This window comes from Trachinotus anak, unplaced genomic scaffold (assembly GCF_046630095.1).
Source record: "Trachinotus anak isolate AG129_WGS33_773 ecotype Australia unplaced genomic scaffold, CSIRO_AGI_Tana_v1 ptg000022l, whole genome shotgun sequence".
Taxonomy (NCBI): domain Eukaryota; kingdom Metazoa; phylum Chordata; class Actinopteri; order Carangiformes; family Carangidae; genus Trachinotus; species Trachinotus anak.
The window spans coordinates 1,517,741-1,539,853 of record NW_027273873.1 but is presented as its reverse complement, the minus strand read 5'-3'; the positions used below and the strand labels follow the sequence as shown (position 1 = coordinate 1,539,853).

General features: G+C 39.2%; 3 protein-coding genes and 1 long non-coding RNA gene across 11 annotated transcripts in view; 1 reads left to right on the top strand and 3 right to left on the bottom strand.

The window, feature by feature from the left end:
* Positions 1–940: 940 nt before the first annotated feature.
* LOC139606572 (polymeric immunoglobulin receptor-like) lies at positions 941–5,028 on the bottom strand. Of its 3 annotated transcripts, none has more exons than XM_071458827.1 (6): positions 3,855–5,028; positions 3,099–3,446; positions 2,544–2,864; positions 2,212–2,325; positions 1,856–2,014; positions 941–1,454 (listed from the first exon to the last, which is right to left on the bottom strand). In XM_071458827.1, the coding sequence occupies exons 1-6, from the start codon at positions 3,892–3,894 to the stop codon at positions 1,297–1,299; spliced, it is 1,140 nt and encodes a 379-aa protein (XP_071314928.1). In that variant the 5' UTR covers positions 3,895–5,028; the 3' UTR covers positions 941–1,296. The 3 variants fall into 3 exon arrangements, with proteins under 3 accessions (XP_071314928.1, XP_071314929.1, XP_071314930.1); XM_071458828.1 differs by having other exon boundaries at positions 1,856–1,963; XM_071458829.1 differs by lacking the exon at positions 1,856–2,014.
* Positions 5,029–6,161: 1,133 nt separating this feature from the next.
* On the bottom strand, positions 6,162–13,955 carry LOC139606526 (uncharacterized). Of its 3 annotated transcripts, none has more exons than XR_011684643.1 (4): positions 12,293–13,955; positions 9,375–10,754; positions 8,627–8,971; positions 6,162–8,465 (listed from the first exon to the last, which is right to left on the bottom strand). It is a non-coding gene; the product is annotated as an uncharacterized lncRNA (long non-coding RNA). The 3 variants fall into 3 exon arrangements; XR_011684644.1 differs by having other exon boundaries at positions 9,375–9,607; XR_011684642.1 differs by lacking the exon at positions 12,293–13,955 and having other exon boundaries at positions 9,375–11,508.
* Positions 13,548–18,767, top strand: ndnl2 (necdin-like 2). Of its 2 annotated transcripts, none has more exons than XM_071458740.1 (11): positions 13,548–13,675; positions 13,962–14,025; positions 15,002–15,121; positions 15,226–15,289; positions 15,853–15,932; positions 16,044–16,138; positions 16,278–16,357; positions 16,469–16,511; positions 16,608–16,670; positions 18,087–18,201; positions 18,299–18,767. In XM_071458740.1, the coding sequence occupies exons 2-11, from the start codon at positions 13,975–13,977 to the stop codon at positions 18,392–18,394; spliced, it is 807 nt and encodes a 268-aa protein (XP_071314841.1). In that variant the 5' UTR covers positions 13,548–13,675; positions 13,962–13,974; the 3' UTR covers positions 18,395–18,767. The 2 variants fall into 2 exon arrangements, with proteins under 2 accessions (XP_071314841.1, XP_071314842.1); XM_071458741.1 differs by having other exon boundaries at positions 13,602–13,675; positions 13,966–14,025.
* LOC139606523 (6-phosphofructo-2-kinase/fructose-2,6-bisphosphatase-like) overlaps positions 18,659–22,113 on the bottom strand; it is a 17,431-nt gene continuing 13,976 nt past the window's right edge. For all 3 annotated transcript variants that reach the window (XM_071458738.1, XM_071458739.1, XM_071458737.1), the window contains one exon: positions 18,659–21,782. In XM_071458738.1, the coding sequence (XP_071314839.1) occupies positions 21,723–21,782 (60 nt within the window). In that variant the 3' untranslated portion in view covers positions 18,659–21,722. The remainder of the gene's footprint in view (positions 21,783–22,113) is intronic.

The window sequence follows — 22,113 nt, the reverse complement described above, 5'->3', positions numbered from 1 at the left end:
TCACGATGTTTTCCTAAACTTGACCAAGTGCTTCTAATGTCTAAACCTAACCAAGCCATGACCGTTTATTACTGTAACCGTGACAACCACTGTAAGGGTTCAAGCCTCATCAGAGGCTTGAAAAAACGACCTGTACAGTCGTTCTGTTCAGGTTGGAGGACTTGTTGAAAAAGACCAATTACCAAAAATAAAGGAGCATTCCTACATGTTCATTTTCAAAACCACTATGGAAAAAAACTCCAATTAATATCCTGAGGCATGGGAAATGGCACTGACCCCCTGTCGAGGTGTACAGGAACACCACAGCTGCCTCTGCAGGTAAAAGCTTATTGGACAAGTCAAAACTATAATTGTAATATAATTATAAATACATGCAACAGTAAATACAACCATAAACAATAAATAATGCTCTTATAGGAAATAAATCATTAGGTGAAACAGGTAGAGGAGGTGTATTAAAAGTCATTTTCCAGTCTTCAACTGTCCAGGGTTGGACGTGCTCATTCTGAGACGCTTTTCTGTTCATTGCAGTTGTAAAGAGTGGTTATCTCAGTTACTGTAGTCTTTCTGTCAACCAGTCTGACCATTCTCCTCTGACCCCAAATGTCAAAATTGGCCTACTTTTCTACTTTTCTACTTTTACAATGACTAGCAAGTTCCATGCTCTTATTGGGCTTTTTACTCTGTCAAAACTGCAATCACTGATGTTAGTATAATCCAGTAGCTAATTTATGTGCAAATACCACTGCCTATTACTGTGATAGCAGCGCGAAATAGAACACATACAGTGACAGTGAAAACAGCAATGTAACGGTTAATCATGGTCGACAGTCACCCGAAAGATCAATGTAGTCTGTGTGAATGTGGATGTAATTCAGTCTTCAAACACTAGTCTGAAGCTGGCTGTTATACAGGCATTGTGAAGTAGCTTCATCAGGAATTATCTGTTAACCAACTTTTTATTTATTTATTACAGAACAGTAGATGCATGCATGAACAGTAAATCCGTATGACAATGTACATTGTATCTCACTTTATTTCGCATAGTTTTCAACCAACTGAAAGGATTGATGTTAATTAGCCAGCTACAGTACTCTCCTAAATCTCGATGTCTAAATGAACAATTGCTAAATAACTAAAAATGTGTAGCCTGTTTCGCGTTCCTTCTTTCTAATATCAAAAAGGTTGATAAATCTACAGCTAAATTTTACAATTTTCTTTCTGTCATTTTAAAGTGTGGTGGTAGAAACTGACAGTAAGAGTGAACAGAGACATACAGAGTCGAAGAAAGTCACCTCAGTGTTTCTGCTGTTTGTTCTTCCTTGTCTTCTGTATGTAGTGGAGCAGCAGAAAAGCAACCAGCAGTAACACACCAGCTAAGGGCACACATACAACCACAGGCATGAAGTAGGAAGGGACATAGGAAGAAGTAGGGTGAGGGACATGTGAGAAATCTGGGGAGAGAGAGAGAGAGAGAGAGAGAGAGAGAGAGAGACAATAAATGTACATTAAGGAATCCAACCCATTGAAATGATAGGAACCAAAAAAAAAAAAAAAAAGGAAATGTGTTTTACATGATTTGAAACACATGAAATGTTTAGCATTATGTATAAAACCTGGTAAGGTTTTCAAAATGTAAAATCCTTCACACTGTTTTTTAAATTTAAATGTATTTATTGTTTTTGAAGCCGGCAGAGGGACACTGATTGGCAGGTGAACAAACAGTGGACTGCAAATTGTCCTGTACCTGTTAACTGGTTGGTGCTGACAGAAAAAACTGCAGTTGTGAAGCGTCCTGAACTTGAGCTTTTTATCTTGGCCTGAATGTTTGACACTACTTCTCCGTGATGTGTACCTGCAGTTGTAGGCTGGTTGGTAGTTTCAGGGAAATCTGGTGAAGTTGTGGAGCTTCCTGAACTGGAGCTTAAACTCTGTGTTGTTGTTGGTGTGGAGGTTGATGGGACTGCAGTTGAAAAAGGTCGGAGAGTTGGGCTTATTTTTGAAGTGGTTGGAGCTTTTAACAATGAAAACACAAATAACAACCAGATATTGATTCAGTACGGATGTAAATCTAAATTCAACAACTCTATATAGGGGGGTCTTCTTCAAAAGCAAAGAGTAGTGGCCAACTAAAGCAGTAAAGTTTGGAAAAAGGGTGAAAGTTTTTTATTTTGGCCTGATTGTTTGAAACTACATCTCTGTGATGTGTACCTGCAGCTGTAGGCTGGTTGGTGGTTTCAGAGAAAACTGGTGAAGGCGTGAAGGTTGATGGGACTGCGGTTGAAAAAGGTCGGAGAGTTCGGCTTGGTTTTAAAGTGGATGGAGCTTTTGACAAAAACACAATGAAAGAATCAGACACTGAACAAATACGGATACAGAGGAGAAGATAATAAAGAGAAATATCAGGTCATGGTTTCTTTTCTGTTTCTGACAGATCATTAAAAATGACTTTTTTGCCAGTATATTTTTGTAATTGAGATTTAAATGACAATAAAAAAACTTTCACTTCTTTAAAAATAAATGTGCATTTAAAAGAAACTCACCATCAACAATGACTGAAAATGTATGGTATGAATCTGGAGACAAAGCTCTGCCATAACCACACCTGTACTGTCCTGAGTCTGACTTGACCACCTGTGTGATTGTAGCATACAGTCCAAATACAGATCCTTCTATATACTTGATGCCGTATCTGCCTCTCTGAGCGCTGTCCTCATCTGTTTCAATGAGAATGTCCTCTTGTTTTTTACAGTCACCCCTACAGAAGAATGTCCTGCTTCTATTGACAGAATCCCTGCATGGATAAGTGAGGTTATCTCCTTCAATGTTTGTACGGATAAAACCAGAGTTTTTATCCAACAGCCCTGTAGAGAAAATGAACAGTCGACAGTTATAATCTGTACGTCCTGTAAGATGCTGCACACATATCTACAGAGTCACACTGAGAGCTGCTCAGTTCAACCTCAGTCTTTTTCCGGTAATAACAATAATATTTAATTTGATTATATTTGATTTAATTAATTATTATGCCCCAAAAATCCCTAATATAGTAAACATACTAAATATAGCAGTTTTAATGACTATAAGTACAAACTCACCATCAGAAACTCTGACCTCAAAGTCTTGGAATGTGTCTGGAACCGTTGATTCACCCAAACCACACCTGTACCATCCTGAGTCAGACTGGGTCAGATGTTTGATGGTCACAGACAGAATTCCTCCTCCAGAGGATCTTTTCTTTTTATAGTTAATGCTGTATCTGCCGCTGTTCGCTCTGACCCCATCTGTTCTAATGAGAACATCTTCTTCTTTACATTCTTCCTTACAGAAGAACCTCCAGCTTCCAGACACAGTAAAGGTACAAGTAATTGTACCACTTCCTCCTTCAGGTCCTGTAAAAACAGGGGGGTTTGCACTAACAAGTCCAGAGTTTCCACCACACAGAGCTGTTGAAAAGATGAACAGTGAATACTGATGGTCAGAACTTAAACTAAAACAGACTGCAGGTTAATGAGGGCTAATCCATCACTTCACAGAGAAGCAGAGATGATACAGAGGCAGACACTTTTCACTGGCTCCACAGCAGCTCTTGTTGTTGTTGTACTTGTAGCTGCAGTAGTTGTCACAGTGTCTTTGGGTATCTGTGCCTTCTAACATCAACCACAAAAATAAGCAACAAATTATGGATAAATGATAAACGTAATGACAATGGGTTAGATTAGACAGATTAACAGAATACAACAGAGAACAACAGAACATCTGAATATGAATACAGCAACTGAAAAACAAGGACTAATGTTCAAAAGCAGTGTGTGGTGCAGCATTAAAGAGACAGTCAGGTAATCAGTCCTCACCTGATAAGAAGCAGAAGATCACAACATGGTGGATATTCATTGTGAATTAGATCCTGATTCAGCTGCAGGAGAACTGCCTCTGTCCCTCACTCCTTCCACTGTCTGTCTGGTCTGTCAGAAAGCTGAAGCTGCTCAATTTAATGATGAACTGACCTGTACTTTTCCATCACATTTTACTTTCACTTGGACTTGACCCGGACAAAACCCCAAATCTCCATCCAAGCTGTTTAACTTCCTCCGTTTGATATCTCATTGGGTATAATCAGCATTCCTGTGTTAACTGTTGCACCCATGACAGGAAATATATCAATTTAAGGAAGGAGGATGTTTGAAAACGGATACAAATATCAAAGCAGGACACAATACCGAAACTGAACAGTCTTCAACAAATGTAGATCCAGACAGAACTGTGTGGGCTGTCTATGCGAAACACTGGCCTCGACAGATACAATGCCATTTAAAAACATTTCCTCTGGCGTCCCCGCGGCAAAAGAATGAAGACGCCAGCCCTCAACCTTTGTTGTACCTCTCACTCCGTCATTTGCTATCACCTCTCCATTGTGTGAAATAAAATACAGAAAAATACATTTCCTCATGAAGTTGTTAAAGAATAGAATCAGAGTCTGCAGTAGTAAATTAATTGCATGTAAAGGTCATTTTTAGGAGACAGCTAAATCTGCAACTTTCTACACATTCGAACTCCATTGTAACAGTCACTGACATAGCTTTTTCACCCTTTTAGTCTCTCAAGGGAATTTTAAATCAAAAGCAACTGGACTTGGTTATTTGTCTAGGAAAACGACCAGGCTGGGACCAGTCAGATGTGAGCATGAACTGATGAAGCCTCTTGGATGAGAGGTGAAATGTTTTTGATATAAAGTGATATAAAAAGCCATGCAAGCAGATAATTGGACCCAAGGAGGTGGTGTATATTGGAGCAGCAATTAACAAGTTCCTGTTAATTTTATCTGAAAATTTCAACAGTATAATCCTGTTTTTTTGGTGAAATAGCTTAAAATGGTATTTCACAGTATTATTGCTTGGATAGAAAAAAACAGTACTTTTCAGTATTTTTTTGCAATGGATTTGGGGAAAACAAAGTGTGAGCTATGTTTGGCTGGACATTGGAGTTTTATTTTTCACCCATCTTCATCCTGCTAATGAATAGATAAGTGGCTTTTGCTTAGCTTGTTAGCAAAGGCAAAATGCATCCTAGTTTCAATCAAGTTGTATTTTGTATTTTGTAGAATGTCATCAATTGTCTACAGGATCTACTTTAGTAGACTTAATATAAATATCTCTCTCTATATAATTTTATAGCTAAATCCAAAATTAACAAAGACACAAAAGACTTTAATACACACACCCATGGTGGGACATCAGTGATTTTAGAACTAACTCTTCTAGTTCTCTCATTTGAATGCTGCTGTTAATGAGCTGTAATATTTTTCAGTTTTTATACTAAGCTTGCAGTACCATCTATCACCACACAGGTTGACTGATATTTGTTAGCTATTAATTCAATTAAATTTCAATTCAATTTTATTTTTATAGCGCCCAATCATAATATACATTATCTCGAGGCACTTTACAGGGTAAGGTCGAGACCTTACTTTGTTACAGAGAAAAACCCAACAGTTCCCACAAAGAGCAAGCGCTTGGCGACAGGGGGGAGGAAAAACTCCCTTTAACAGGAAGAAACCTCCAACAGAACCGGGCTCAGGGTGGGGGGGGGGGGTCTGCCTTGACCGGTTGGGTTTAGGAGGAGATAAAAAAGGGGGGGTGGGGGGAGGAGAGAGGAGAAAAGAGAGAGAGACCAGGAACAGCTGTGTAGGTAATGGTGTTATCAATAATGATGACAGATAACAGTGGTTAATAGTAATGATGAGTAGTGTTGGATCTGGATCCTGCTGCTCCAGAGGCAGAGATACCTGCAGAATGAGGACAGAGAGAGGGAGAGAGAGGAGACGCACAAACTACGGGACAGAAAAAAATACAAAGTTAATGGCATAGAGAGAGAGAGAGAGAGAGAGAGAGAGAGAGCGAGAGAGAGAGCACCCCAACAACAACAAATAATGGGGGGGACTGTTTCATTACAAAGTGCAACTCTGGCTCATTGACTTGACAGCTTAAAGCTGAACTACACTCATTTTTTAAATCTTATTTATTTGCACAATTAAAAGAATATGCAGGGAATAACAAAGATTAAAAAAAAGGAAAAGACTGAAAACTCAAATGGGATTCTTTATTTAAGCCTCCATCTAATTACTGTTAAAATTTAACAAAATGAGAAAACACAAGACTTGACAACAGAAGATAATATGACTATTTAAAAGTGATAGCAAACTAATAGAAGCAAAATATATAGAATTAAAACAGCCATAACTGCAATAATAGCAAAATAAGAACAAGAAAATATGAGTAAGTGAATGTGATGAGTGTGTGCACATCTGTGTGTGCTTGATTTATAAAGGAGATAATTGGTTCATACATCTGTTTTGTTTTTTGGTTTTTTTTTAAGATATTTTTTTGGGAGGGTGACAGAAAAGGGGAGAGAGAGAGGGGGAATGACATGCAGGAAAGAGTCGGGCCGGTTAGGAGTTGAACCGGCGCTCGCCTGCTAAGAGCTTCCATTCATGTGGTATGCGCCCTAACCACTCCACCATTGGGCCGCCCCCGTTCATACATCTGTGATGACGCCTGAACAACTGTAATAATAAATGTCACTATGAGTGAGATAAATAAAACATTCATAATTAAACAACAAAAAAATGGAAAAAAAAAAACGGTTACAAAACAGCAGTTAAGTGGGGTTTTAAGCATCTTTGGAATCATTTCATCAAGGAATGGGTCTTTGTCAAATGGGAAAAGCTAATCCATAATTTTTTACCCCTAAATCTTCTTTGTGTTCAGCTCAAAGTTTAGAAGAAGAATAACTAAGGACTCCTTCATTTGTATTTTAGAATAATCAAGTGAAATGCTGCTGAACATCCTCACAAACATGCTCAGTACTGTATCATCAAAGGGGAAGTGATGAAAAATATCATATTTACAAAAAATATCTGCCAAAAAAGAGAGAAAGAAAAAGAAGGCTTGCAATTTATTCTAAGCTGCATGATCCAAATCCAGATTCAATTATAATTTGTTTTCTGTTTAAAGACATGTAGCGCAGGTTTGATCCTGATCCCTGCTGGCTGCATCAAGGGTCTGGTAGTTGGAGTCTTCACATCTGGGGGCTGGAGCCCGGTTCTCATGGGTGAGAGATGACTGAAAATAAAACAGGAATGATAACAATGCAACGATTCAGATCACAACAAAATAAATAAGAATATCAATATTAGAAAGTCGCCTCCATGTTTATGTTGTCAGTGCTTTCTCTGATGTTCCTCCTTTTCTTCCATAGGTAGAGAACCGGTAGAAAAACAGCCAACAGCACAGACACCAAAGGCACAAATACAACCAGAGGCAAGAAATAATCTGGGCGAGGGACAGTGTTGGAGGCTGGGGAGTCTGAGAGTAAGAGAGAAGTAGCAAACACAAGGTTAACTATTGTACAATTTTTAAAATCTTTATTAGATATTGCTGTCATGTGTAATTTTACCACTTTCAGAGTGTGCATTTTTTAGGTTAAGCTGGCAGAGGGACCATGATTGACAGCTGGACGTACAGTGTCCTCTGAACTGTCCTGAACCTGAAAACTTTTGATGTGATAGAGGTCCACGGATCCTAAAGCAACTGGATCCTAACAAATCCACAGGTCCTGACAAACTTGATCCTTACTTTCTCAACTTAGCTGTAGGCTTAATAGCAGAACCTCCAACTTGATTCTGACAATGAGATTCCTAATATGTTCTCCCCTTGCTGAAAGGAGGGCATCTCTCAATTGTTAACAACTACAGACAGATCTCTGAATTATGTGCTTTTAGCTTTAGCCTTAAGTGGAATTTATAAATGGGTTCAGAGTTTTAAACAACTTATAAATGACCAAACTATTTACATAATGACTAATAACATCTTTACATTTTGTTACAAAAAAAAGTATTAATTGTTTATACACATCTACAAATCATTAATGAGAATTTAAAACTTACAAATATATTTAAAACTACTGAAGTCCAATGATTATTTTAATAATCATTGGACTTAATTAATACTGAATAATTTCTACTAATAATTTATAATTCTTAGTAGAAACAGTTGTTATACAAACAAAAAATACATTATGAATGAATGAGTAAAAATAAAAACATCAGTTTTAATGAAAGAAAATACAACAAAACCAAAACTCACCATCAACGAGGATTGAAAATGTATGGTATGAATCTGGAGACAAAGCTCTGCCATAACCACACCTGTACTGTCCTGAGTCTGACTTGACCACCTGTGTGATTGTAGCATACAGTCCAAATACAGATCCTTCTATATACTTGATGCCGTATCTGCCTCTCTGAGCGCTGTCCTCATCTGTTTCAATGAGAATGTCCTCTTGTTTTTTACAGTCACCCCTACAGAAGAACGTCCTGCTTCTATTGACAGAATCCCTGCATGGATAAGTGAGGTTATCTCCTTCAATGTTTGTACGGATAAAACCAGAGTTTTTATCCAACAGCCCTGTAGAGAAAATGAACAGTCGACAGTTATAATCTGTACGTCCTGTAAGATGCTGCACACATATCTACAGAGTCACACTGAGAGCTATATATTTGATTTCATTTACTCCTATGTTTCAAAAATCACTAAATATAGTGAATATGATAAATATATCAACTCACCATCAGAAACTCTGACCTCAAAGTCAGTGTATGAATCTGGAACCGATGATTTGCCCAAACCACACCTGTACCGTCCTGAGTCAGACTGGGTCAGATGTGTGATGGTCACAGACAGAATTCCTCTTCCAGAGGATCCATCTTTATATTCAGTGCTGTATCTGCCGCTGTTCGCTCTGACCCCATCTGTTCTAATGAGAACATCTTCTTCTTTACATTTGTTCTTACAGAAGAACCTCCAGCTTCCAGACAGAGTCAGGTAACAGTTAATTGTACCACTTCCTCCTTCAGGGCCTGTATAAACAGGGGGGTTTGCACTAACAAGTCCAGAGTTTCCACCACACAGAGCTGTTGAAAAGATGAACAGTGAATACTGATGGTCAGAACTTAGTGTATTGTAGACTTCCTGTAAAACAGACTGCAGGTTAATGAGGGCTAATCCATCACTTCACAGAGAAGCAGAGATGATACAGAGGCAGACACTTTTCACTGGCTCCACAGCAGCTCTTGGTATTTTTATTGTGTTACTACTTTCTTACCTCAACATCTAAACTAGCAACAACAGATAGTGATGGATTTTTTCAGTATATGTTGTTCTTGTTTTGTGTTTTTTCAGCAACATCTAGTAACAAAGTACATCAGAGCACAACAGGATATCTGAATATGAATAAACCAACATAAAGGCGTCTGTGATTAAGTATTTAGACACATGAACTGGCATTAAAGAGACAGTCAGGTAATCAGTCCTCACCTGATAAGAAGCAGAAGATCACAACATGGTGGATATTCATTGTGAATTAGATCCTGATTCAGCTGCAGGAGAACTGCCTCTGTCCCTCACTCCTTCCACTGTCTGATCAGTGAGAAAGATGAAGCTTAACATTGACTTCCTCTGTTTCTCTCTCTCTGTGTGTGATGGTGGTGGTGATGAAGCTCTCTGAGCTCTTCTACAGAAGCCTTTCCTCTGACAGAGTTAGTGACAGTCTGTAGAAACACAGCGAGGCTGTAAAGCTGGACTGGTGAGGAGGTCGGTTTCATGTTGGACTGATGACGTTTAACATCCCCGACGACCTCTGTCGTCTCATTTAGACTCTCGTTAGCAACCGGACTTTTAACAGACGGAGAAGCTTCTAGAATCAGGACTGAGGGATTTACTGACGGATTTTATGTCGTACAGTAAAAGGTGAAAATAAGCTTTGTTACCCACAGACCTTATTTCAGCCATCTAACCAAAAACAGAAAATACTTATTAATATCTGGGTTTTGGAAGTGTGTGAAGAAGAGCTGTGAATGGACAACCAATCACTGATCCTTATTGTTTTGGTTCTAAATGATTTAACTTTACTATCTAAGCTTCATTTTGCTTTATATTTGTGTGTATTTTTTATGTTATTGTGTTAGATTTCAATGCACGTTGAGCTGCTTGAAAAAATAGGTAATTATATAGATAGTTCTGAGATGTTGTTGCTTGTTCACTGGTTGGAACTGAACTCCATTTTGAGGCACTGCTGCAGAGTAAAGTTTGTCTGCCTTCGGGGGCCCTTTAAAAGCCAGGGGCCCTAAGTAGTGTCCTGCCTGTTCACAAGCTGCACCTCTGACTTGTCCCAAACCCAAAACTGTTCAGTTCACTGTCATATATGACAGAAAAAAAATCTAATCCTTAAATTTAAGAATCTGGAACCAGCAAATGTTTGTTCATTTGATTTTCCTTGAAAAAACACTTAAGATTCATGAATTACCAAAATAGTTTCTGTTAATGGTGTAATTGTTGCAGCTCTGCTTGATTTCAAAACTCACAAAAAGCATTTTTGGTGCTCATCGTTGTATTTTTACTGTAACAGAGTTTATGTTCTGTTGCTTCACCCTGATTATTGGCAGTTTGTTGCAGCTTCCTCCTGTAAGTAACAGATGTTATAAAAGATATCACATCCTGCTGCTAAATATGAACCTGTGAATCACAGCGTTTTAGAACTATCAGAAAACTGCATTCTAACAGATACTGTAAAAGCTCCAGTTTTACTGACTGTAGGTAAGTTGAAGGGATGGGACGAGACAGATCCACTTCACCAGTTTCCTGCGTCTGTAACTGCGTGTGATGACGTTGGTCCTCACAGTTTTGTGTCTCCTCTGTCTGAACAGACGGACAAGGTCATATGGCGATGTGAGTTGAGTCAATCTCCACTTTTTTAGCTGGGTTTTTTAAAAATGAGTTCACCTGCTAATTTTGGTGTAAAAAGGTTATTGTTAAGTATTTTCTGTGTGGTTAGGCGATGTGCATAGGTTAGATTATAATGGTCTGAAAGTGTTAATCTAAAATATGCCCCTGATAGTTTCTGGGCGTACAATGAGAGAGAAACAGTGCCATTTTATTTGTTTTCTATTAGTAGTAGTATTTCTATTATTAGCTTCTTGTTGCAAGTTGTTGTATTTTTACTGCTTTTCTGACTGTTAGCAGAGTTTGTTCTAACAGCCTGTCTTCACAATGCAATATCATTAATATACAGAAACGATCCTTCTGTCGTACCCTATATGCAAGATGTACAATTAATTCCCATATAATTACCAACTAACTCTCTTTATTCTGCTTCGTTTTACTCTGTAATTACACAATATTTTTGCAGTAATTTGCAATAATTAACATTTACTCCAACCTCTAATGACCTGTGAAAATGTTTTCCGTGAAAAATGAGAAGTGTGAGTTGCAGTATTACTGTATGTTTCCTGTTTCCTATGTTTTATCACCACCATCAGTGGTGGAAGGAGGACCACAACGACTATATTCAGACCCAAACACAGCAGCACACCTGTGTAGATGAACAGGTCTGTTGAACAAGTTTACACTCAACTGGTCAATGAGTAGGTCTCCATTTAGTTTGCCCAGTGCACATGCATGAGGACGCTCCAACATTCACACACGGACGACACAAATCTTATTCTTTCCAGTTCTTTCACTCTACTCAATAAACTCAACTGTGAAAAATATTTTTTGAGGCGGGAGATACATTCAACATGTTTGTCAGACCTCAGGGATACACACACACTGTGTTTTTGTGAGTAACACTGAGTATTTGTTAGCATTCAACCCAGCATTGTGCAGCACCAAGAGGGTTTTTCCAGTGCAGCAGTGTGTTTATCATTTTCCCTTCTCACTGATAAACACCATACTCTTCCTTAATGTCCTGTCTGTTTTGGCTGTCAAACAGTGCTCTGTCCTGCTCTGTCCTTTCTATTTGTGCACTCACCTCACCATTCAATTTTGCTGAACTGGTGACATTCATATTACAAAATGTCTTGTTTTTGTGGATGGTAAAAAAAAAGGAAAAAAATGGTTTGTAATGTATTTTATTACAAATGCAAAGTTTCTGCAATCACTTCCTCATTCAGAGCTTCCTGTGTAACAGTTTACTTTTTAAGAATTAAGATATCAGAGCAGAAATTATGACACCAGAATAAAATGGCAGGCAGTAAAAAAAAAAGTGTGAAATATATCAGCAGTTGCCAGCAAACAGTAAAACTCGAATTGCGTCTTCATCTCTTTACCCTAACCAAGATCGCAGGAAACCTGGGTGTCATGTCTGACGACCAGCTATCCTTCTCTGCCTCTCCGTTGCATCTGTCTCCCGGTTGCGCCGCTTTGCATTATACAACATAAGAGAAATCAGGCCTTACCTGACTCGGTACCCCACCCAAAACTTGGTCCAGGCCATGGTTGTCTCTCTTGCCCTTCTGGCAGACCTTCAGAAATCCAGATTCATCAGACCCAGCTACATTGTTCCAGTCTTCAACTGTCCGGTGTTGGTAAACCTCTGTCCACTGCAGCCTCAGATTTCTGTTCATGGCCGACAGGAGTGGAACCTGATGTAGTTTTCTGCTGTTGCAGCTCATCCACTTCATGGTTGGGCATGTTCACTCTGAGATGCTTTTCTGTTCTCCACAGTGAACTGAGTTACTGTAGCCTGTCAGCTCAAACCAGCCTAACCATTCTTTGACCTCTCTCATCACCAGTGTCTTTCCATCCACACAGCTGCTGCTGTAGAGACTGTTTTGTGTTTCAGACACACTCAAACCAGCCTGGTTGACACCAACAATCATGCCACAGTTCCACACTACTGTGATGTTTGACATGACCATGATCTGAACTCCTGACCTGTATTTGCAGGATTTTATGCATTGCACTGCTGCAACATAATTGGCTGATTGGATAATTGCATGAATAAGCAAGTGTACAGGTGTTTCTCATAAACTGTTCCATCTTAACCCCTGGTTTCATTGTTTTGTCTAACTTTTCATTTTTAGCCATTTAGCTACTTGCAGTGTTTATTAGTTTATTCTATATCTGTCAGATTTTTGGTTACATTATAAATGATTGAAACAAAACAAAACATCCCTGACTGGTTATTCCCCTCACCAAATGTTAACCTCAATATACAACAGGAACTGACGGACAAGTCAGCACAACTTGCAGTATGGTAACAGTCAAGAAATATTTTGACAAGCTATTTTTCAGAGTTTTTATATTCACACACAGCTCCAAAGATCCTGCCACGGGGTAGGTGAGTAATTCATTTAAAAAAAGGGTAACTGATATTAACATGGCAATATTATTGGCCCTGAAGTGGACAGGAGACAAATAACACTCTCGTTGCATCTGATAGCTATTCAGAACTTATACAAGCATAAGATCTGGTAGATCATTGTTTATCATAGATCATTATTTATTATCAACATATTCCTTATAATGTACACAGCGGAAGGAAGGGTATGCCTACATGCTTCCTTTGGGTTTCTGCTTATATTAAAGGAGCAGGTCAATATTCTGGCCAAAAAAACACGGAATTAAGCAAATACACCTGAAGCAAAATACTAATAAGTTAAAAAATAACGATAATGAAAGAAACCGATTTAGCTAAAAGAATCTAGCTGTTACCCGTCTACGCGTCGGCAGGCGGCAGTGACGCACCTATACGCTTGTTTGCCAACCGCCGATGAACACCAACGAAGAAGAAGAAGAAGCGGGAATTCGGCCGACGGGGGAGTTTGTGTCCAGAAAGAGTGAGTGAATATTTGTACTGAGGCGGTTGTTAAATGTCCTGGTTGTTTTCCTGCAGTCTACTGAAACTGGGGAGAACCCGTTAAACGTGATCTAAGTTAGGCCTGTGTTAGCTAACGCTGCCCGGCTCTTCAGCTAACGTTACTTTAGCATTAACGTTCGCGCTGCCACTTCCGTGTCCGCCTGTGTTCAGCGCGGTTGTCCGGTCACAGCTGGTGACTTCTGTTCCTCTTACAGCCACACGGAGCACACTGACCTGACCGTGGGTATGTCTTTGTGTTTTGTCAGGCAGGGTGTCGCCATGACGCAGAGAAGGAGGCTGTCCGCCGCACAGAGCTGCTCTCAGAGCGCGGTGAGTCCGGAGTGAACGGGACAGATGTGGAACTACAACACAAACAGCTGCGGTCCGATACAAACAAACGGAAGACCTGCGTGTTTACAATGTTGTGTCTCCGTGTAATTACATTCCCATCACTCTGTTGTCACAGTCAGACTCAGGTTTCTCTAATCCCTCTTTCTTCTTCGTTTATTTTATTTTTTTAATACAATAAACCAGATTACTGGAGAGAGGAAGGAGGACTATACCCTGTTGATTTAAGAGCATGTACACACTGAGTAAGAATATCGAAAAATGAGAAAAAGAATAATTTCTCATCTATGTTTTCAAAAAACCAGCGTAATGGAAACAGAAAACTGTAACTTGCTCACAAAGGTCACGAACATTGGGACTGTCTATGTTCGTCGTGCTGTTAATTATATTGTTAATATATTTGAGCACATCTTTACTTTTCCTGTATTCAATGGATAAAATGAAAGGTCATAATTAAGCAATACATCCTTGAATTCAAAAGAAAACTCTAACATCCAAAGTAACAATCACTTAAAGATCAAACCTCAGACATGTTTTATGATGTTTTTTTTTTTTACACACAAAGTTAAATTACCCTTTTAATTTCGTTTTTCTTTTTAAAAACAGCTACTCTTAACCTTCATTGAGAAAATACCCATCACACTTACTTTTGTTGTTTTTTTTTGTCTGATGAAGAGTCCAGCATCAGGCATAAGCTCGGTTACACTACTACTACTACCACTACTACTACAGTTACAATTCTCAGTTATAATTACTCAGTTAAACATAGAAGCATTCAGGTCTAGTTCTGCTTTATTAGTAAAGCAATACATCTCTAAGGCAGTTGAGGTGGAAAGTTACTCCTGGTGGTCTGTCTGGGCCCCAGGATGATGAGGGTCAGATGCTGTGTTAATGTTGATGACAGTAGCTGTTGTATTAGAGAATATGAACATGTCTCAGCCTAAGTTTCTACTTGTAGAGACAACCAGGCACCTTAGTGGCCCAGGAAGAGGATGATGACCCAACCTTCACTCAGCCAAGTACGTCACAGGTCCAGAGAGGACTGGATAAGCTCACCACTGCACAGGTCGACCAAAAGGTAACAGACACAGCAATCCACACAGTTTTATTTAAAATGATCAAAAAACAGATTTTACCTTTGCCGAATGATTTGTTCTCACATCTTGTCTGCCCGTCCTGCAGACAGCTGAGGTGGTGCAGTACTTCTTGGTGAAGGACCAAAAGAAGATCCCCATACGCCGAGCAGGTAAAGCTGCACAACAGCAAGCAGACAAGTTCACAGAGGCATTCGTACTCGTCAAGTCAGTGAACGCACACTAGCTTGCCAGTGTATTCAGTGTCACTTTATGTCGTATTCTGATTAGTTGGTTTGAAAACAAGGGTGGGGGATTTTTGGGAATCCTATGTGATACACAACTGATTCTCAACTCAAAATCAAGTCTGCCTTCAATAAATAGAAAAGAAGGAACTGATTTCAGGCTTATTGCAGTGCACACTGTGCCAAAGCCTTTACTTGTGTGTTTAGTTCATCGAAATGCTTTATGAAACATAACTGTAAGATGCATCCACAAAAATATATTGAAAAAAAAATGTTAATGTCTGTCATATTCAGATTCAGACTAGACATCGAAACTATATCTATGAAACAATTTACAACAGTTTTTAATCAGAGATTTCACTACGTTTCTGTCATAACTATTAACTTACATCTGCACTGTGTAAAAGGCCACAAAGAGACACACAAATAAACAATAAATAGCTTAGTGTACGTTTGTTTTCATACTTAATTTCTCTTCTTTTTCTTTTCAGACCTTGTGAAACATGTGGTGAAAGAGTACAGAAACATCTACCCTGAGATCATGAAGAGGGCAGTACGGACTTTTGACCAGGTTTGTTCAGGGGCAGCAATTGGAATCAACAAAACGTTGTTATATTAAAGAAATATCACATTAAAACTAAAAGACTGTCACAATGTTGCTCTTTTCCACTGTTAAAACCAGGTGTTTGGTCTTAAACTAGTTGAAATCGACAGCAAAAATCACACGTACATACTCGTCAATAAGCTGGAGACAGTTGAGGGAGCATCACCGATCAAGTGAGTATCTCCACCCATGACTTTTCAGACGTTTAGAATATCTCCTGATAACACTATTGCATGAATTCATGTCAGTATATATGTAAACTGTATTTGTTTTAATTTGTTGAGAACATCTTTGTTTTCCTTGTGTGTGTAGAAGCCCCACCAACCCAAAGATGGGTCTGCTGTTTGTCATCCTGAGTGTCATCTTCATGAAGGGAGGTGTTGTCAGAGAAAGTGAGTGACAAAGCTCCATCTCTCCCTCAAAGTGGGAATCAGTCAAATACTCGTATTAATCTGTTTTCCGTTTGTTCATCTTATCAAAAAATATCTGGTTGTGTTTTCTAGACCTCATCTGGAACACGCTGAAGAAGCTCCGTGTTGACCCTGGGTACGGGCAGATTTTCATGTGTCACATTTTATTAATGACTCAATATGTTGCTGACTTTGAATGAGTCCTTTTCATTCTTTGTTGTAAAATCTCCAGAGAGAAACACGAAGAGTTTGGAGACGTGAAGAAAGTGGTCACAGACGAGTTTGTGCGTCAAAGGTAAGAGATGTCTTGTCAGGTCAGTTTGAATCGGAAAGGCTGTCACTCACATTGAGTATTTTTGCACAGGCGTGAAAACCAGGTGACGCAGGAAGTCAGACAATACATTCACGTGCACTGCAGTAACCTGGGTGTTTTAAATCTGCAGCATTAATTTCTCCATAAGCATGAAAGTGTGAGATTTTAACAAATACACACCTTTCCTTTCCTGCTGCTCTGTCGTTACAGCTGTTTCTCTCCCCATCTGGTTTCTTTGTCATGCAAATTCTTACATGTGAAAAGCCAATTTGAAAACCCTGCTCCACGTACTATGGCCCTGCTCAGACCTGCCATTAACATGTGTCCTCAGTGATCTGATCGCAAGTGGACAGCACTAAGTACGACAGTTCACCCCTGACTTTAAGATGCATCTCGAGTGACCACTTGTGATTGGCTCTCACTTCCTCGATCTATATACAAGTGAACACGTTAATCAGACTGTGGCAGAGGACCAGTCCTCAGATCCGGTACGTGAACCTGCCCATAGAGTCATCTCTCTCCAGGAGAAGTTCAGTTTGAGAGATCAGGTTTTTCAAAGAAAGAAGGAGGGAAGATGTTAGATTCAGGAAAGAAAAAAGGAAATATATTACACTCCTTTATTCTTTCCTTTCCCCATTAATCTGATTTCATGTAAACAAGAAATCCCATTTTCCATAATCAGGGTTAGAAATAAGAGAAGCCGATGTTTACTGGGTTCCTAATCAGGAATATGCATGTACGTGACAAATGATGGTGGACGAAGTAATGCTGCAGAGTGGCAGAGATAGAAAAAGCTCTGATGTATTTACAACACATTTCTATCCACAGTCTGGTTATCAGAGGACACGTGTGGTTCCTGACGTGCTTCAGATTCACAGGAGCCGGAGTAACCTGGTTTCATGTACTCATGTGCTGACTGGGACCAGGTTTCTCTAATCTCCCGCCCAGATCACAGAAACTGGTTTTCTCATTTACACAGAGTTTAAGGAAACGGGTGAATCAGGGGACTGTAATCTGGCTCCCTGATCGTACACCCCTCCCCCACAGCTACAGGTGTGAATACCTGAGCCATACAGTTCTGAGTGTGAAGCCTTCAGACAGCTGATAGCTCAGTCCTGTAGTCCAGCACATCTGTGATCAGAAGGTCACAGGTTCAAGCCTCGCTGGGATCACTGTATTTCACTGTACTGGTGTGTTCAGAGCCAGTGTCTGTCAGACCATAGACTCTGGTTTATACCACACCACAGAGCAGCAGGAGAGTGGATCAAACCAAACCGCTACGTCAGAGCGGCTGGACCACCACTCATTCCAAACATTCTGTCAGAGGTTTATTAGATGTAGATGTTTCACATTAGTTAAGTTAGATAAGTTTATATATGTGTGTGTGTGTGTGTGTAGGTACCTGGAGTATGTGCGAATCCCTCACACAGAGCCACCGGAGCATGAATTTCGCTGGGGTCAACGTGCTGACATGGAGGTGTCAAAAGCCAAAATCCTGGAGTTCATGGGTCAGGTAAGCATCTCCTTCACCTGTGAACAGAGTACACCTTCCTGCGGCCATCTTTAAATTCAGCCATTGTGACTAATGAAGACTTGGTGTTTGATCTCAGCTTCATGACCAGGATCCTCAGAGCTGGAGTCAGCAGTACAGAGAAGCCCACTCCACCCCCAGCTCCACCCAGGCCAGCACCAGCAGCCAGAGATAACTGTCCCAGTTTTACAATTTCTTTTGCCTTATTTAATTTATTCTGGTTGTTGATACTGAAAGAGAGAAACCGTTAAGAGAGGCTGCATCTGTGCCATGTTTCCTTTTTGAATGTGTTTGTGTCATTTAGCAGACGGCTGTACTGTTACAACAGGAAGCAGAATGAAACTAAGGCACGTTATATTACATATTATACATATTTGTGTGGTCATACTTTGTACAGACTTGGTTTTTAAGCAACATTTCACATGACAAAGACAATGCATCAGATATCCATTTGTATTTTATTGCCCAGACTTTAAGGAAACTGTCATTTGTTCAGAAAATAAAATCATCTTTTTTTTAACAGATTAAACATCAATGATTTGCACTGATTGACAGTCTTTTCATTCATTCCTCTCACACACTCTCACTGCTGTTGGACAAGAAGACAGTATTGTTCAAGTATGACTTTGACACCCCAGTTGCTACACATTACAGAGCTCAGGACACACAGACACAAATGCACATTTACACAGATGAGCAGCAGCAGCACGACAAAGATGTGACCTTTAGATACAGTCGGATCAGACCAAACAAGCACAAATTCACTGCTGCAACACTGGACTTGCTACCACTGACAGCAAGAACTGAACATGTGTATTAAAGGGACGACTCGATGTGTTAAATTTAACTTGTCACATTGTATGGAAAGAAGTACATGCATTTATTTACACCATCATGTGTTGGCATCCTGGTTTTTTTCAAAATAAGGATCCCCTGAGGAAATTGCATTTTCTATTGCCGCCCCCCCAGGTGACACAAACAAACTGTAAAATGTTCTATTAATGCTCTTGAGAAGCACTCACCAGGGACCTGTGTCGTGAGGCCGGATTAGTGGGTTATCCAACTTTCTTTGGGCCTAACTCGGGTTTTTAATATCATGAAGCTGACTCACTAAAGTGGGGACACATTATAACGTTAACTTATGCTGCTAAACAGACTGACTCCTGACCAATCAGATAACTGGAAAATCCTACAGGATCCTCAACTGGAGAAAAGCACCGAGTTTAGAATCATTTTGCTTGACGTCCATTAAAAATGGTTTTTACAGTAATGTGTCCACCGAGTTAAAAAACTTAAATTTACCACCAGATGACTGTAATTCATATTAAATGAATCATAAAGTATTATAATAATATTAATAAAAAATTATTTTTTAAACACATATATATATATATACACATATATATATATATATATATATATATATATATATATATACACGTGTTACACGTGTTTTATATATATATATATATATATATATATATATATAAACAAAGTGCTTATCACATACTTTACAATTATGACAATGCAGGAGAATTCACATGTAAACATTTGCATTCTGTAAAAATGTGTTGAATAATATTCCATGTTATTTCATTTTGATACTGTTTTTTGCTTTATTTTATTAATGTGACTCTTTACTGAATATTGAACACTCTGGGCCTCCATACTATTGTAATCAACTGCACACGTTGAACAGTCCAACCATATTTAAAAAGGTCGATAAAATAATTACTACAGTTATTTATAGCTTTCTTTTTTCTTTCATTATTTATTTTGATATTATTATCCTTCTGTTTCTGCGACTTCTTATTCTACTTGTGTCAGAACCAGCTTCATGATACCAGTTATCCAGGATCACTGATGTTAGACATTAGAAACCCAGGGAGAGCCAGAATAAGCGGAACTTGCTTCATGACACAGACCACGAACACAGTCAGTGTAGTTCACCAAGGTTTCAGTCAGCCAGCCATCTTTAAAATATCTTCATATTTAAAAAAACACTGGCACTGATGCTGCACCACAGTTATTAATATTGCACCAGATCCCATCATGTTTTTGATGTCTGTTAAAAACACACAGCAGTTCACACACTACGCCTGGAGTGTGTGTCTGTTTGCAGGGTGCATAGAGTAATTGTGTATATTTTAGTCACATTATTGAGGCACATCATGGTGTCAGGCAGTTAAAGTGCCAAATGTCTCCTCTCGTTTCACTCTCAAAGGACTGTGGTTGCTGTGGTTTGCACGGCCTTGTTTGTTCTCAAGTTTGATACCAAATTCAGCACCACGATGCTACGAAAACCACATCCACCCAGAAACCGGTTAAATACTCAAACGCAAAGAAAACACGATACAGTGACTCAAACCTACAGGACAGTTCAAGTATAAGTTAGAGGTTGATGTTTCTTGCCAAGAGTCAGATGAGAAGATCAATACCACTTCAATGTCTGCGCAATAAATAGGAAGCTATAGATAACAGCTACTTAGCTTAGCATAAAGACTGGAAACTGCTAGCCTGGCTCTGTCTGAAGGTAACAATATCCGGGGTTCAACTGTTTCTCTGCAAAAGACTTTTCTATACTTTCACATTTACCGAGTTAATCAGCGAAGGAGCACATAATGTAAAAGTCTGTGGAAAATAATTAAACTACAGAAAACCACCTTTATCAGCACGGTTGTGTTGATTCTTTCACCTCTACGTAGTTTCGACGAGGCAGTACCTCAAAACTGTGACCTGAATGTAATTAAGTCGTCAAAATGAGAAAATGATTCCTCAAAAATATAAATTCTTAATGGATAGTTATAAAAAACATAAGTTGAGACATGAGATTTTGAAAACCTTTTCTGAATTAGTTTTCTATTACCACGGATTATTTAACGTTAAAAAATAAAAAATATTTCCAACCAGTTTTGTTTAAAATATGGAAAAACAACAGATAACGAAGAGAAAATGTGTTAATGCTGTTGCAGCAGAAAGACATAAAAACGTTTTCACATACTAATTTCTACCTTAATATCTATTCTAGCAGGAGGAGTCCAGTCTATGCAAGTGGAATATACCAAACAGATTAGAGGGCTAGCGGTAGCTCAAGCTAAGCTACCTCTGTCATTCACCTGACCCTCACCTGGCACTCAGTTTTTTGACGGGTTAAACAATTGACACATAACGTGTTCATCGTTCGGCTTTATTACCTTCGAACAGAGCAAGGTTAGTTATTTCCCTGTTTCAAATCTTTATGCTAAGCTAACTGGCTACTAGCCAGAAGCCTCCTTTTCATATCGCTGACATTTGGCCTGAGCCCTGCATTATAAAGTGCATTTACAATGGATAAAGGCTGCCACAGGAGAAATGTCTCACTCTCATTGTTGTGAGTTTTCTTCTTTACAACAATGACGACAACAACATTGATCACAACGATTATTTAAATTTTAAAAAAGGCCACTTTCCGTCAGGGTGGATGGAAACAAAACCAGCTCCCTGGTTTTGTTCAGTTTCCTCCTCTAGATGTGGTCTGGCACCGTCTCTAACGCCTCTGCTGGGTCTCTGTCCACGTCCACGTTCTGAGAAAGAGACGATTATTCAGTTATGAATGTGTGGAAAACGATTATGGGTTTGGCTTTTTTCCGCGTGCTGTTACAGACTGTACTCAATGTTTGTCTATCGATATTTTTACTCACTGAAAAATCTAGATTGGAGAAGAGTCCATGTTTAGACTTAGTCTAGTTTGTACCGTCACTGCTTGGAGTGGCTGAACGTTTCAACCCTTTATTCATGACTTCTATCGACCTTTGTTTCGACTGCTCTGCTCAGTTGATAACTAGTTTCACAAACTCAGCTGCAGCAGGTGGCGTTCAGGTTGGTGGAGGCGTGTTATTGGTTTTTGTGACAGTA